The following is a 16,208-nucleotide window of genomic DNA, read 5'->3' as shown; positions in this document are numbered from 1 at the left end:
AACTGAACAAGATCCCAGAGGGTGTAAAGTTCCACCAGACCAGAACTAGGGACAAAAAGGCCCTGGTTCTAGTTGAGGTCAGCCAAATATCTGTTGGGCCAGCGACCACCAGCAGATTTTGATCCTCTAAGTGCAAGGCTCTTCAGAGGACGTACCAGAACCATTAAGCACCTTAAAGGTCAGAACCAACAAACCATTTTTTACCCAGAAATGGAAGATTTGAGACTGGGCAGTAGTTGGCTGAATCAGTAGAATCCAGAGAAGGTTTTTTCAAGAGCAGTCTCACCACTGCCTCTATTAAAGCCCCATGGAAAGGTCCCCAAGATCAGGGACACATTGATGATATCTGCCAGGGGGACCCATATTCCATCACTGCCAGCTTTCACAAACCATGACAGGCACGAGTACAAGCGGCAAGTGGCGGACTTCACAGTATGCAGGATCCTGTCAAACTCATCCTGGGAGAGTTGGCTGAAATGGTCCATTACTGGATCTAAAGACACCAAAGGGCCTCCAGTTCTGTAGTGTCCAGTATGTCCTGGCAGAATGACAAAATTTTATCTGCAAAGCAGCTTCTGAAAACCTTCCAGATGACTGCCAAATTAATATTGTTTTGGATTCCCTGTGAAAGAGATATTAGAGACCTAATTACCTTGAACATTTCAACTGGGCAGGAACTTGCAGATGCAATGGAGTCACATAGAATTCCTTCTTTCTGGCTTGCACTGCCACCTCATAGGCCTTCATAAATGCTCTATAAGACATGCAGCTTTGTCATGAGTTCGCCATCACCCTCGCTCTAGCCATCTCAACTCCTGTTTCCTTCTTTGTGGCTCCTCAGTATACCGAGGAGCTAGTCTGGTATGGTAGTGGAGAGGGCAATGGGGAGCGATTTTGCCAGTGGCTTCAGAGAGGCTAGAGTGCCAGTCCTCTACCAGTGCATTTAACAAATCACTAGGGGGTAACAGATCCTGCAGAGCATTCTGAAAACCAAGAGAGAATCCATCAGTCTCTGCAGGCGCCATATATCGGCTCATCGCCTGACCAGGGAGGGGCTGGAATACTTAGGCAAGCCTTCAGGACAAAGCGATCGCACCATGGCACTGCTTCAATTGCATGAAGGTGCACATTTATCCCAAAGATCAGATCCTGCATGTGGTCTGTTTGATGTGTGGGAGCTGATACAAACTGAAGAGTCCTAGTGTTGCCATGGATGACACTAGGTCCATAGCCTGTAAGGAGGCGGCCTCATTGGCATGGATTCTGGGGTGCTCCAAGGCCCAGCCAGCTACTGCCTCCAGCAGGTTCAACAAGGTATCTGTTGGTATGCTAGGCAAAAGTAAAGGAAGAGGAAGTAAAGGAAAAGGATGAAGCTTGCCCACTCAAATAAAATATTTTTGCAGCACATGTGAAAAACAACATATTGCAAAGGACAAACCTTCTTCTTGTATTATCCAACAAAAACTTGGAAAAAAATAACCTTCCAAAGGTTTCCTGAAATTATATGTTTTGAATTTGTGGCCATATTCTCATAGCTGTAATTTTCAGGAGGGATAAAGAAAGGGTTGCCAGTTTTAGTTTCTGGTAGAGCTTGTGTGCCTTAAAGAAGTTCATGACATCATCAGTTCAACTGATGAATTTTTGGACTTGGCCAGGAGCTGCTGTGGATAAGAAGAGTTGTTTTTTATATTCTGCTTTTCTGTACCCTAAGGAGTTTCAAAGCACCTTACAATCACCCTCCCTTCCTCTCCCCATAACTTGTGAGATAGGAGAGGCTCAGAGAGTTCTGAGAAAACTGTGACTGGCCCAAGGTCACCCAGCAATCTTCCTGTGGAGGAGTGAGGAATCAAACTCAGTTCTCCAGATTAGAGTCTGCCACTCTTAACCATGGTGGCTGTGGGTGTTCATGAATTTTTGTGTGATTATGCAGTTGTAAAAGGTATTGGGACGCTGCCAGAAAAGAAGCTGGTAACCAGAGGGGTAGCCAAGCAAAGGGAGTTGTCCACTGCAAGCACAGAGAACAATGGAAGGCAGAAGCTTGACATGTGGGTTCCCGGTCAGACTTCCCCACCCTGGTCATCAAGTTGAAGTGTGAGTAAGGGGTAGAAGAGAGCAGTCAGAGCATCCTCTTTGTAAAATGGGTTAAGGCTAAAATACTGTAGTTCTTGGGAGCCCCATGGTATCTTTGTGAATGAAGATTATTCTGACTCTATTTTTCTTTCTAAGGGTTGTCAGATCCCTAACCCATGCCTGAAACTGTGATACCTTTGGAGTAAAGTGCTCACTTCAAACATTTTACCACCTTGAAGCAGACTCTCTTTAGTTTGTTCAGCTTCCAAAAAGCCCCAGAGGACAAGAAAAGCAATAAAATATAAATGCATACCTCACAGCAAATTGCCCTGCGTGGGGGCTTGCAAAGCTTAAACCCTTTTAACATTGTGCTTTCTGCATGTGCTTGTGTGTGTTGCGAGTGTGCTGTTTGTTGCTTGAAGTAACTCTTTCTTTCCCCCTCTTTCTGAATTGGTCCCACATGAAAAGAGGAATTTAATCATACAGGTCCTGGAATGTTATTGTTTTATAACAAATTGATGCCAGGAACTAAATCTAGGGAGGGTGTTGGGATATTTTTTTGGTATGTATAAAAATAATGTAATTCAAAGTACACTTGAAAGCTGTTGGGAAATATGAATGTGCCTTTGAAGTAAAAAGGAATTCCATTTGTTAAACAGAAAATGAAGCTGTGCACTTCAACTTGCAGTTTTACTTAACAAATAAAATGGCAGGCTGGGCTTTCTTGTTTCCCTCTTTTCTCACTCCCCATCCCCACCTCATTCCACCCTCTATCTTAAAAGCCCAGCATGGTTGCAAAATGCCACCATGCCAGCTGGGAATAAAGGCAGCAAAGCAGCTTAGAGAAATCCTGTATGGACTTTGAGCCCTTGTTGATATGGTTACTAAATGGCTCAGGTAGGAGCAGAGATGGCAGAGGAGTAAGTCTTTGTTGAGGGTATGGCACAGAACCCCACCTGTGATGGGTGTCGATGTGTCAGCTTGGAGACTGTAATTGAGGTCCCTAATGCTTGTAAGACTCCTGGACAACCTTGCGTATGTTTATACCTCATTTTCCATTATATATGAAATAAGTGCCATGATAGCAAAGACCAGATTGTGCAGTCACTGGACATGGGATTGATTATGGAGACACTTTGGTTTGGATTGCTGCTTGCCTTTGATGAATGGCTTATTGAAGGCTCTACAATAATTCAATCTGGGTCAGTAGAGGTACTTGTTTTTATCCATAGTGGGGCTAATACGTGCTAGGGGTCCACTGTGAGTATAAGTGTGTGCATCTGCATGCAGTATTTTTTGGAGAAGCAGCCAATGAAAGAATATACACATGCACACCCACTTCTCTCACCCCCACAACATTTCATAACACATTCGAGGCATGGATTTCCCATGTTATATTCTGGTTTTAGCTGTGGGAAAGTAAGTTACTAAAATATCTATGACCACACTGAAAGACTGTAGTTTTGCACATGCAGAATCATAGAGCAACAGCTGGGGAAAATTTTTAAAATACAGCCATTGGGCCTATGGTGTTATGTCACTTGTGGAAAAGCCCAGATGCAATAGAGTTGCCAGGTCTTACCTGGCTGTTGGTGAGGGACAACGCTGGCCTGAGGGCACGTGGTGCCCCAGGCAGGCTGCCTGCCTGCCGCCCCCATGCCCACTGTGCATGATCAGAGCGTCAGAGCCTGCCTGCCGTCCCCCCCGTGCCCCATCAGAGCACACAGTGCCTGGGCTTACTGCCTTCAATGTGGCTGGTGGCGCGGCATCTGCTCCGTTGAAGAGCCTGCCGGAAGAGACTTTTCCCTCCTCTTTCCAGGAACCGGAAGTGAGGGGGAGCGAAGTCTCCTTCAGCGGGAGTAGGGGGAGCAGGCTCTGATCTCGCACGAGGGGTTAGGGGAAGGGAGAAAGCACAAGGGAATGGAGGGGGTGGGTGGCAGCGGTGGGGGGAGGCAGGCAAACTAGGCATTTGCCCAATTTGGCGCTCCCCACTTCCCAGCACCCTAGGCAACCTCCTAGTTTGCCTAGTGGGTGAGCCGGCCCTGGTGGGGGATGGTTCTCTCTATGGTGCCATAGAGTTCTTACCCAAATGCTAAAGTGCCCCCTGCATGATGTGCCCAGCACAATGATGTCACTTCTGAGTGATGTCATTGTGATGGATGCCAACAGAGCTCTTCAGGGATGGGGATCCCCACACCTGCCAGCTCCATGCTGTTGACTGAGGCCCCAAAAACTGGGGGGAAATCCACCTCAGCTGGAGGCTGGGAATGCTAAGATGCAATGTAAGTCCCCCTAGGAATCATTGATAACTCTGTTTTAACTGTAGACTATTTCGTGATTCCTAGAGAGATATGATATCACTTCCGGTTGTTCCTTGGAAGTGAAACATGCTGTGAGTGACAACTTCCCCTCCAACGTCACTACTGGTGCCAGGCTGGGCCTTGCAACCCTATTTTAATATGTCATCTGTCACAAAGTTTTCATTAAGCAAAAATTGTGGGGATCTGAGCTAGAACCCACTTTGTGGTGACCCATGGTGTCTGTAAATCTTCCTCCAACATATTTCAAATAAGTTAACTTTCTTCTTGTTAGCTTTCTTCACAGTCCAGTTTTCACACCCATACACAATAATGTGGAATATTATAACATGAAGTATCTTAATCTTGATTGTCAGTGACACATGCTTACACTTAAGGATCTTTTTGAGTTCCTTCATGGCTGCCTTTCCCAGTCTCAGCCTCCTTCTGATTTCTTGGTTGCAGTCTCTTTTTTGGTTGATGAATTAGCCAAGGAATAGAAAAGTTTCAGTTCCTTCCTTGACATTATATAATTCCCCAATAGTCAATACTTTTTTCTTCTTGATGCTCAGCTGTAATCCTGCTTTGGCACTTCCTGCTTTAACCTTCATCAGTAGTTGTTTGGTGTAGTGGTTAAGTGTGTGGACTCTTACCTGGGAGAACTGGGTTTGATTCCCCACTCCTCCACTTGCACCTGCTGGAATGGCCTTGGGCCAGCCATAGCTCGCGCAGAGTTGTCCTTGAAAGGGCAGCTTCTGTGACAGCTCTCTCAGTCCCACCTACCTCACAGGGTGTCTGTTGTGGGGGAGGAAGGTAAAGGAGTTTATAAACTACTCTGAGACTCAGATTCAGAGTGAAGGGCAGGGTATAAATCCAATATCTTCTTGTTTCAGGTCTTCACTATTTTCTGCCAGTAATGTGGTGTCATCTGCATATCTCAAATTTTTAGTTTCCTTTCATCAGTTTTCACTCCACCTACATCTAAACCAAATCCAGCTTTCCATATGCATCTGTTCTGCATATAAATTGAACAGATAGAGAGATAAAATACTTCCTTGTTTGACACCTTTGCCAATTGGAAACTGTTCAATTTCTTTATCTTTTGTTCTTTCAGTAGCCTCTTGTCCTGAATCTAAGTTGTGCATCAAACCAGTCACATGTTGTGGCAGACCCATTCCTTTTCAAACCATCCATAGCTTTTTATGATCCACAGTCAAAAGCCTTACTGTACTCTATGAAACATAAATCAGTTTTCTTCTGACATTCTTTTGCATGTTCCAGTAACCAATGTAAATTTCCAATGTGTTCTCTAGTGCCTCTTCCTATTGTGAATCCAGCTTGTGAATCCATTCTAGCATTTCTTTTTCCATATATAATAATTATATATGGAAATTAATGTGGTAGTTGCTGCAGTCTTTGACGTCTCCTTTTTTCTGGATTGGAATGAAGACTGAGTGTTTCCCATTTATGAGCCATTGTTTTGTTTCTCATACTTGTGGCGTATTCTTGTTAAGATTTTGATGGACTCCATTTCTGTGGCTTGAAATAGTTCTATTGATAGCCTATCTACATCTGATTATTTGTTTCTCCAAATTGCTTTGAGTGCAGCTTTCATTTAATCAAACTGCAGTTGGTTCTTTAAAAAATTCTTCTTTGATGGAATCTGTCATTCTTTCATCTCTTCTGTATAGTTCTTCAGTGTATTGTTCATGTTTGCCTTGTTTTGTCCTCCTCATTTAATATATTTCCTCATTGATCTCTCAGCATCCTTAAGCATTGTTTAAATTTCCTCTTGATTTCTTGGACTCCTGTAAAACAGATTTCTTGTTCTTCCTGTTTTGTTGTTTTCTTCTCTTTCTTTACACTAGTTTTTATAATAGTTCTCTCTATCCAGAGCTGTTAGCATTCACAGCTATTATGAGATTTAGCTTCTTCCTTAAAGCCACTAGGGAGAGTTGGCTGGATGTTAACTACTGTATTTAATTCAATATGGTTTGTACTGTCTAGCCAAATAGAGAGAATAACAGAGGGCACCCAGCCTATTACTGCATTGCCCAAACCACAGACCAAGGAAATGTTGGCTGAAATGCATGCTAAAAATAACGGGCAGTTTTCTGTGGGCTTCATCTCAGCAACTGCAGTAGCCAGAAGGGCCTAAGTGTTTGCCAGTAACAACAGAAGACTTATCTGTAGAACAGCCATTGAGAAGTACCATTGGGTTTGGCCAGTGGCCAGTGGAAAGGGAGTCAGATCAAGCCAATGACAAAGGAGATTATCTTCAGGGGAACAATGGGAGTGATGAGAGGAACAGGAAGACAGTTTGCTTCCATTTGATGAGAAGGATGATTTGGGCAAAAAGTTTAAAACTGCCATGCATTTTAACAGACAAGCATATTCAAAAGGAGCCCTGTCCCCCCTTTCTCTGGAAGCTAATCCAGCCAATTCCTCTGCTGCCTTTCAGCCCCAACTTCTCACCTGGTTTTCTTTCACTGTGTCTTGTCAACACTTTCTGTCCCTCCCCTAACTTGATAAAGAGATGCAAGTTTCCTTCTTGCTACCCCCAAGGAAAAGTCGCTAAAGGCCCGACAGATGTTTTGTCACTCTATTTTCTTCCTTGCTAATCAATGAAACTTTTAAGATCACATGTCGACAAATGAATTAACGTATGTAAACAAGGCAGTGATCATATTTTTGTCCTGTGAGGAGCGGCAACACTTTTGCAACAAACTTGGAAGGAAAGTTATTGATGGTGTCTGCTCCCTCTGGTGGCAAGAAATTAATGATGAGCTGAATGTTACTCTTTCTGTAGCAGAACCACCAAGTGTGGCTGCGTAACATAGCACTCTAAAACCAGGAGAAAAATCTGGGTTGAAACAGGTATTTTCCAAAGGTATTAAGAGACATGGAGACAGCTTGGTTTGACCTCATATATACTCCATCTGTCCTTACCAAAAAGAGAATCCCTATTTCCTGGCACCTTTCCCTGCAAACCACTATCCCTCTTTTTTCCTTGCTGAAGATACCTTGTTGAAATTTGCTAGTGGAGTTACTAGAGTTGTCCTTATTTGGGGCTCGGCAGCCCCTTATTTCTTTCAAGAAGTTAAATCTTTGAATAGGTAAGGTAGATGAGTCTTGCTCCAGAACAAATAAGGCGTACATGCATACTTATGACATGAAGCGTGGTGTGCTCAGCCTTCTAGTTCATGTAGTGCAGCTGCGGAGGCATATTTTGAACTGCTGTTAACTTCCTGTAGAACAATAATGTTTTTCCAATATATATTTAGCCAACAAAACCATCCCCTTCTGTGCCTTTAAATAAGTGGAAGACAGGACTGCTTGAGAATAAATGAAAATAGCAGGCAGCAAAATAACCCCTTCAACAATGTATAATAATAGTGTGTGCATACAGGGGAGGGAAGGGGATGAGGTTTGCACATAAGAATAGGGGCATCACAACCATGTCCTATTGCTTCTGTGAAATATTAGAGGGTGCAAAATGGGAATGTCCATCAAAATTAAGGAGGCTTTTGAGATGTGTGCACCATGGGATCTCTCCTTGAAAAGGCTAGCCCAGTCCTTCTTCTTCATACCCAGTCTTTCCATACCTGTCTCTCCATCCAGGGAGACATGCTGATGCAAAGCGCAAGTCTAATATTAGCTTTGTGGGAGCCATTCTTTCATTCAGAATGCAGTTCCCCTCCCCATAGTATTACTAAAGCTTCAAATGACAAAAAAAGAAAAGAAAGAAAAATAATCTTCTCTTTTGTTGTGACTCTTTTCTGTTAACCAACTTATGAGGAGTTTTACTTGCAAGTTCTCCTTGTTAGCTTAATGAGGAATGTTTGTGGCTGAAATTTTACTTGGCCCAATGGCTGTAAAAGTGGACTTTCCAAGCACCAAACTTAGTTGTTCTAGAGGGGGTTAGGGTGGCTTTGCTTTATAGGAATAGTAGAATCAGTTCAGTTCCCTGACTTCTGGGGAAGGAATCTGCCTCATCTAATGAGTGTTGCTGCCACTGGGTAATAAAGCAACCATGCCATGAGATGGGCAGAACACTTTATATCCATTGGCACAAATGCATTATGCATACAGTAAATCTGATAAAGAATGATTTTGTATTTCAAAACATGTGCTATTTCGGAAACAAAACTCTGAATGACCTTGTTAAATCTTTCGCCATGGCAACCAAACACCAGTGTTCTTCTATTTTGACAATATTTAGATAGGCAAAAGGTAGCAAACAAGGTTGTGTGTGTGTAAAGTGCAGCCTCCTTATTTATGGTGACTCCACAGGATTTTCAAGACAGGTTATTAAGCAGAGGTGGTTTGCCATTGCTTTCCTCTGCAAAGTCTTCCTTGGTGGTCTCCCGTCCAAGTACTGACTCAACTTAGCTTCTGAGATCTGATGAGATGGAACTATATTTTACCATTCCACATCCCCGCAAACCAGATTATACTCCCTTTATTCGAATTATTTAAAAGTTGGGGTCAAAGACTCGTGGGTATTGTTCCTGATTCAGTCAACTGATGGGCAACTTTGATCAGATGGTTTTGGTTTTTGTGTCGTAGCCACCCCTGTAATGTGCAAGGTTTATTACAATCCTTATTCACAGTAGGCCTTTTCAGACATTATATGCATAGTGGAAGTCCATGCATAGTCAGAGGCTGACAATTGCAGATAGATCCTAAGGATAAATGCTGTTGCTATATTGATTGAAAGGGGCACCATGCAGCTTTTTAATTATGATATACATGAAGCAGAATCCTGAAGAATCAAGGTTTCGTGTAGCATGTACATGCACATGTAAAAACTATGCATTGCCGTTACAGATGACATAATGAGTCAGGAGCTCCATGTATATTAAATTACCCTTGGAAGTGCAATTCAAATGTAATAAGTAATAATAACAGTTATTCCTGTTGTTATAGTGGAAGCTGATTCCATGAGAGAGAACAACTTGCCTGATGGCAGAATTACATGGAGTCTTGGGAAATGTGTGTTCCAAAATGTATGCAGCTCTAAGTCTAAATGGATCTCAGGAGAAGGGGCTCAAATCAATTAAAATTCAGTGGCCAAGACCGTACACCCATACTTTGTGTATAGTTAACACTCACTAACAAGGCTGCAATTTGGGGGCTTTCCTCCAAGTAAACAAGCCATTAATATAGATGACTTATTTTTACTGTTTGAGAATATGCAAGCCAGAGATCATACAACTACCTCACCCCCTTCCTGTTATTTTTGCCTGCAGCTACTTGTGGGAAATATCCTGTTGCTTTTCATGCATCTCTCAGTTCAGTTCTTTATACTCATCTTGTTGAAGTTATGTCATGGAGGGGAGTATTCAGGACTGTGCTCACTGGTCCTGTTCTCAACCTCCATGCATTCAAGGTTCACTTTCCAACAGTGCCAATGTGTAAGTCTGGACCCTCTGCTTTCTAGGGTCCTGAAAAACATATACAGGAACCAAGGCATGTTCAGATGAGCATATACAGGCTCTATGAATCTTGAATATGTGAAGAACAGGGGTGGAATTTGTAGCTATAACCATGATTGTTGTACCTCTCTAAATATTCAAATGAATACCTGTGTATTGGGGCTTACGATTTCTGTATTGCATTCCCGTGGTGCAGAGTGGTAAAACTGCAGTACTGCAGTCCAAGCTCTCTGCTCATGACCGGAATACGATCCTGGCAGAAACTGGGTTCAGGTAGCCGGCTCAGGGTTGACTCAGCCTTCCATCCTTCTGTGGTTGGTTGGCTTGCTGGGGGGAAAGTGTAGATGACTGGGGAATGCAATGGCAAACCACCCCGTAAAAAGTCTGCCATGAAAATATCGTGATGCGACGTCACCCCAGAGTCAGAAACAACTGGTGCTTGCACAGGGGACTACCTTTGCCTTTGTTTCTCTACTACATTATATATAGTATTAACAATTATTATTTACTATATTACCCTGCCCATTCTTAGCATGCATTGTTCTCCTGCTTTCCATTCCCATCACAAACAATGCTGTGAGGTAGGTTAGGCTAAGCATATGGGGGGGGGGGGCGGGGGGGATGGCCCAAAGTTTTCCAGCAAGCTTTTCATGGCAGAGTGGGGATCTGAACCTGGATTTCCAGATTCAACACTAACCTCTACACCACAACCACTGCAAACAACAAACAAACAACAGTTGGACACCCATATCTTACCTTGACAACACTTGGAACTCCAAAGGTAACTACTATACATATAGACATGTGAACTTAAAACATCCCACTAAAAAAGGATGCTAAAGAGCTTTTAGGGATTCCTACAGCTTTGATGTGTGTGGGGGATAACTTCTCTTCCCTTTTCTTTTTCCTTTGTTTTATAACTTTGTTATGGTTGAGAGTAATTCACTGACAAGGTGATCTAGAGATACATTACCATACTTGGAAAGTCCCTAAATCTCTGGCTGCCAGAAAGTAATAGTGAAGACCATAATTTACCTTATAGCTTTTCATTCATTTTCCTTTGAAGCTTCCAACCCTGAGTCCATTAATGGAATGGACTATTTGTCTCGCCCAGTATGGAAGCTTTCATTTCTTGATATCTAGGGGATGTTTAGGAAGAATATACATTTTAAACTTTTCATTTCCCTTTTCTTTGCAGATGACGTTTCCCCATATTTCAAGACAGAGCCAGTGCGTACCCAAGTCCATCTGGAGGGGAACCGTTTGGTCCTGACTTGCATGGCAGAAGGCAGCTGGCCTCTGGAATTCAAATGGCTGCACAATAACAGGGAGCTAACCAAGTTCTCCTTAGAGTACAGGTATGTCTTGACTGGCCTTCTTTTACTCTCAAGGGGGTCTGTGCGGCTGCAATGAACATGCCTTCCTTCCGCCTCCAGCCCTGTCCCTGCAGGCTGCTGTCTGTCATTATCTCCATGGTAGCAAAAGCCCTTGGGGGACGTGTCATCTGCAGATCTCAGTTTGCACACAAGAGCTGTTTGTGGTCTTTAATCAATTTATTTTCTTGTGGAGCAGCTGAAAAGGTGGAAGGAGGGGGAGGACTGTTCAGTTGTTTGTTGCATGCAAAGGGCATGCACAGAATATAAGAATTTTCCAGGAGTCAGAAAGGTGGGGCACAGCAGCCAATGTCCACAGCAAACAGGGATGCCTTGATGGACTAATCAGTCCACTCCTAGAATTAGAGATTGCTGTGCTTGAAGCTTATGAATTTTGAAAGCATTAGGAGGGAACTCCTAATGCAAGTGATATTAATGCCTATTTCAGCCACCCGATCTCTGCCTATTCCTCAAAACTGAACACAGTTCCACAAATAGCTAACTGGGCACCTCTCTCCTCATATCTTTGGCTTTTCACTAACTAGCCTGGAAGAAATAAAATATCATTGAAGAAGGGCTTGAAGAGTTACTTGAAGAAGTCAACATCATAGTGTGACATGGCATTTTTAGACCAGGATGGTCCTGTCACCCAAAGCAGATTCTTTCTCCTTTCTTGATTCTGTATTTGAATCCCAAAAGCAAAGCCTGCAATTATACTCTGTCTGACTATTGCCTATGCTCCCAAATTATTCAAATGTCTATGGGCCTTGAAGTCAAAGCTCCTGCTAAATGGAAGTGGTGGTCATTAAGAAATATTTTGCTGTTAGATAACTGCGGTTTTCTGTAATTTTCAAAGAGGGACCAATCATTGCTTGTCCTATTTTGCCTCCATATTACTTCAGATCTTGTTTAGCTTAGTGCATAATTTTAAGTTAGTTAGGGAGCAGAAGACTTCCTCCATTACATACTTAAGTGTAAAACAAATTATGGATGAGATGTAACAGCAACCTTCAGGAACATCATTCTCTCTTTTTCTAGTATTGTGTTTGTTGAGCATCTAGCCTGAGGAGGAATTCAGTGTAATTTTAAATCCTGCATGGCCTGCTGTAGATTTTGGTTGGTCCTAGCAGAGCTGTCCAGGTGGAGATGTATGTGCGTGTGTGTGTGTGTGTGTGTAATGGACCAATACTACTGATTTTATTTTTTCCACCATTTGGTTGGATAACAAACTGTCCTGAGAAGGAGGGCTGCATGAGGCATCAGGACTTCACTGGGAGCTCACTTTTCATAGCACTTTTTTTGCAACTGTGATCCATGCGATGGTCACCTCAAGACTGGACTACTGCAATGCCCTTTACATGGGGCTGCCCTTGTCTCGTACCTGGAAACTGCAGTTAGTGCAGAATGCGGTGGCCAGGCTATTATTGGGTCTCTCTATACGGGAGCACATACAGCCAAGGCTGCAGAAATGGCTGCCAATTCTGGATTCACTACAAGGTGCTGGTTATTACTGAAGTCTCCTAGAAGAAGATGATATTGGATTTATATCCCACCCTCCACTCCGAAGAGTCTCAGAGTGGCTCACAATCTCCTTTACCTTCCTGCTAGCCAGTTTGGTGAAGTGGTTAAGTGTGCGGACTCTTATCTGGGAGAACCGGGTTTGATTCCGCACTCCTCCACTTGCACCTGCTAGCATGGCCTTGGGTCAGCCATAGCTCTGGCAGAGGTTGTCCTTGAAAGGGCAGCTGCTGTGAGAGCCCTCTCCAGCCCCACCCACCTCACAGGGTGTCTGTTGTGGGGGAGGAAGGTAAAGGAGATTGTGAGCCGCTCTGAGACTCTTCGGAGTGGAGGGCGGGATATAAATCCAATATCTTCTTCTTCATCTTCTTCCTCCCCTACAACAGACACCCTGTGAGGTGGGTGGGGCTGGAGAGGGCTCTCACAGCAGCTGCCCTTTCAAGGACAACCTCTGCCAGAGCTATGGCTGACCCAAAGCCATGCTAGCAGGTGCAAGGGGAGGAGTGGGGAATCGCACCCGGTTCTCCCAGACAAGAGTCCGCACACTTAACCACTACACCAAACTTTCTCTACTAGAAAGAAAGCCTTCTCAATTGCGGCCTCCTACTGGTGGAACCAACTTCCAGAAGAAGTAAGGGCCTTGAAGGACCTTGTTCAGTTCCGCAAGGCCTGTAAAACAGTACTATTTCGACTAGCCTTCAACTGAATTACAGTACAAGAGGATGCCCAACATCGCTGAATATTTTGAAATTGGAATTTATACTAGCACCAAAACTGTTTTAAATTGTTTTATATTATTTAACTGTTTTTATTAATTGTCGAAACTCCAATGTTTTTTCATTGTTTTATTGTTTAATCTTGACTGTCGAGAGCCACCCTGAACCTGCTTCGGCGGGGAGGGTGGGATATAAATCCAAGGAATAAATAAATGAATAAATAAAATTAAGTCCCATGCAGAGTAGTCAGCACCTGTCCATTTAAAACCCACTTCCCACAGAAATTGATCCTGTTTGGCCATTCTGAGAATTCCTGTTCCTCACAATCAGAAGACATATAAACCATTTTTTCTAGCATGACATCCTACAAACTGCAGGTATGATCCTAGCTGGCTTAAACCTTCCATATTGGGAAGACATCCTGTCTTGATTTAAAGACCCTCTCCACCTCCTCTGATGAGCCATTCCTTTGTTTTAATTACTGTCGCTGCTAGGAAATGCACTTATTTTGAGCTTGTCCAATTATGTCTCCCAGCTACTGGAACTTGTTAGTCTTCTGACTGCAAGACTGAACAGCATGCTACAGACTTGTGGCTTTATACATATTGATCATATCTGTCCCTCAGTCTTCTCATGGTTAAGCCAAATAGATTAAATTCTCAGTGAGAGAAGGTGGGAAAGGGGGGAGCAAACAACATTTGGAAGTTCTTACCGTTTCCACAGTCATTTTTTTTAACAGATCTTGGTTGCAAAAGACCACAACAGCACTTGTTCCTAGACACACAAACTTAATTTCTCCTAGTCCAGGTTTCTTTTATGGATCAACAAGGATCTACATTGCTTCTAGAACGTCAGTCTGCTGTCTCCTCCCTATCTGTTGGTTGAAAGTGATGGAACCAGAGGAACTTACCTATATTCCTCGTAGGCTTTTGACACCTTAAATCTGCCTGTGTTTTCTTCTTCTACCCTTTGATCTGCTTATTTATCCAGATGAACAAAATGCACAGTGGCTAACAAACTGAGGTACAAGTCAAGATGTTCCCTGTCCCCTGTTCAAATCTCAACTTGGCCATGAACTCACTGTGCAAGCCTCTCTCTCTCTCTCAGCCCTAAACCCACAATTGTGGTGGTGGTGAGGATGATGATGATGATGATATTGGATTTATATCCCGCTTTATACTCTGAATCTCAGAGTCTCACAGCGGTCACAATCTCCTCTACCCCCCCCCCCACAACAGACACCCTGTGAGATAGGTGGGGCTGAGAGAGCTTTTTACAGCAACTGCCCTTTCAAGGAAACTCCTGTGAAAGCTATGGCTGACCCAAGGCCATTCCAGCAGGTGCAAGTGGAGGAGTGGAGAATCAAACTCGGTTCTCCTAGATAAGAGTCTGTGCACTGAACCACTATACCAAACTGGCTCTCAGTTGAGGATAATCTTGGGCATCTATTTGTTTTAATGTATGTGTGTATGAGGCACTTTTGAATATTTAAAGACTCTAAACCATTGCTAAGACTTGCTGCATTAAGACTGAGAGACACATGCCTATCTGAAAAGGGTATGTGGTAATGAAGAAGACAGTGGGAATAGTCTAAATAGCACCATATTAATTATAGGTCTCTCCCTCTCAGCACCTACTATCATTCCCCTATCTGTGCCTCTAGGATCATTTTTAAAAGTTCCTCTCCACAAACAGGAAGGGCTATCCTTGACTTCTTTAAGCAAATGGAAACTGCATTTTCTCCCCTAGTCCCATAATTCCATGATATGTCACCTTGTGCATTAGTAAAATACGCATGATGAGATACCAGCTACACAAGCACAACTGTCAACTGGGATTCACTGCTTATTAATTTGTGCAGCACTCACCCTTCTCTACTAATTAGCTGCTGTTTGTCTGGGCAGACTGAAGATGAAAGACTCTTTTCCTCATAACTGTTCCCAGACCTGGTGCTTTTCTAGTGTTGTTCCCTCTTTAAATAGCTTGTTAATTATACTCTGTCCCGGTTGTTATCATTTATTTATCATTTATTGGTAACTCTGCCACCTGGATGACAGCACTCTCTCTATCCTACCTCAGAGACCCATCAACAGCCTGCTCTCTCCACTTGGTTCCTGCTAGTAATTTGAAAAGAAAGAAAGTGTCATGGAGTCATGGGCACTTGGGGCTTGTCTTAAAATCAAGCCAAGCATTCCTCTGCCACTCTTCTGTGTGTGTATGTGTATGTGTGCAGACTTCTCCATTTTAATCAATAATTCAGTCTTAGACAAGCTACTTTTCAGTTAAAGACATCAAACTTGAAAGTGTCTTGCTGTCAAAGCAACAACTTCTCACTCTAGGACCTTAAGAAGTCCCTTCACTGACAGTTCCTGAAAAGGGCCTTTAGACATCAGTCTCCCACAGCATACACTAGAGACAGCAGCTTCCCCTTAGATAGGCAAAACAAAACTTCCTCACTAAAGGGGGCATGGCACAGATGTCTTAATCAAGTTCCTTTCTCAAGTAGAACCCCTTTAGAATGGACTTTATTGCAACTGCAAGTAAGCCAGGTTGTTTTTACCAGGATACTCAGTCAAAGAACAGTACTAGCATAGTGGGGCTGGCAGGGATTTTCTGTAGGTACTGCAAAAAACCCCAAAACTTTGAGATGCCAGAAATAGAACCATGATGATTCAAAGGCTGATGGTATCATGAAAACCAATAAGTCTACAGGTCTAGAAGACATAAACTTAAGGGCTCTCAAAGACCTCAAACATGAAATTCTTGATCTACTAAGAATTATATGTAACTTGTTAA

The 16,208-nt window shown here is 43.1% G+C and overlaps 1 protein-coding gene across 5 annotated transcripts in view; it reads left to right on the top strand.

The window, feature by feature from the left end:
• SDK2 (sidekick cell adhesion molecule 2) overlaps positions 1-16,208 on the top strand; it is a 487,588-nt gene that overhangs the window by 284,651 nt on the left and 186,729 nt on the right. For 4 of the 5 annotated variants that reach the window (XM_060252314.1, XM_060252313.1, XM_060252312.1 and 1 more), the window contains exon 2: positions 11,004-11,163. In XM_060252314.1, coding sequence (XP_060108297.1) covers positions 11,004-11,163 — 160 coding nt within the window. Of the gene's footprint in view, positions 1-11,003; positions 11,164-16,208 lie in introns of those variants that run through there. The other variant, XM_060252315.1, reaches the window with a different exon arrangement.

This window comes from Heteronotia binoei, chromosome 13, assembly GCF_032191835.1.
Source record: "Heteronotia binoei isolate CCM8104 ecotype False Entrance Well chromosome 13, APGP_CSIRO_Hbin_v1, whole genome shotgun sequence".
In the NCBI taxonomy this organism is placed as follows: Eukaryota; Metazoa; Chordata; class Lepidosauria; order Squamata; family Gekkonidae; genus Heteronotia; species Heteronotia binoei.
This window is presented reverse-complemented; position numbering and strand designations above follow the sequence as displayed.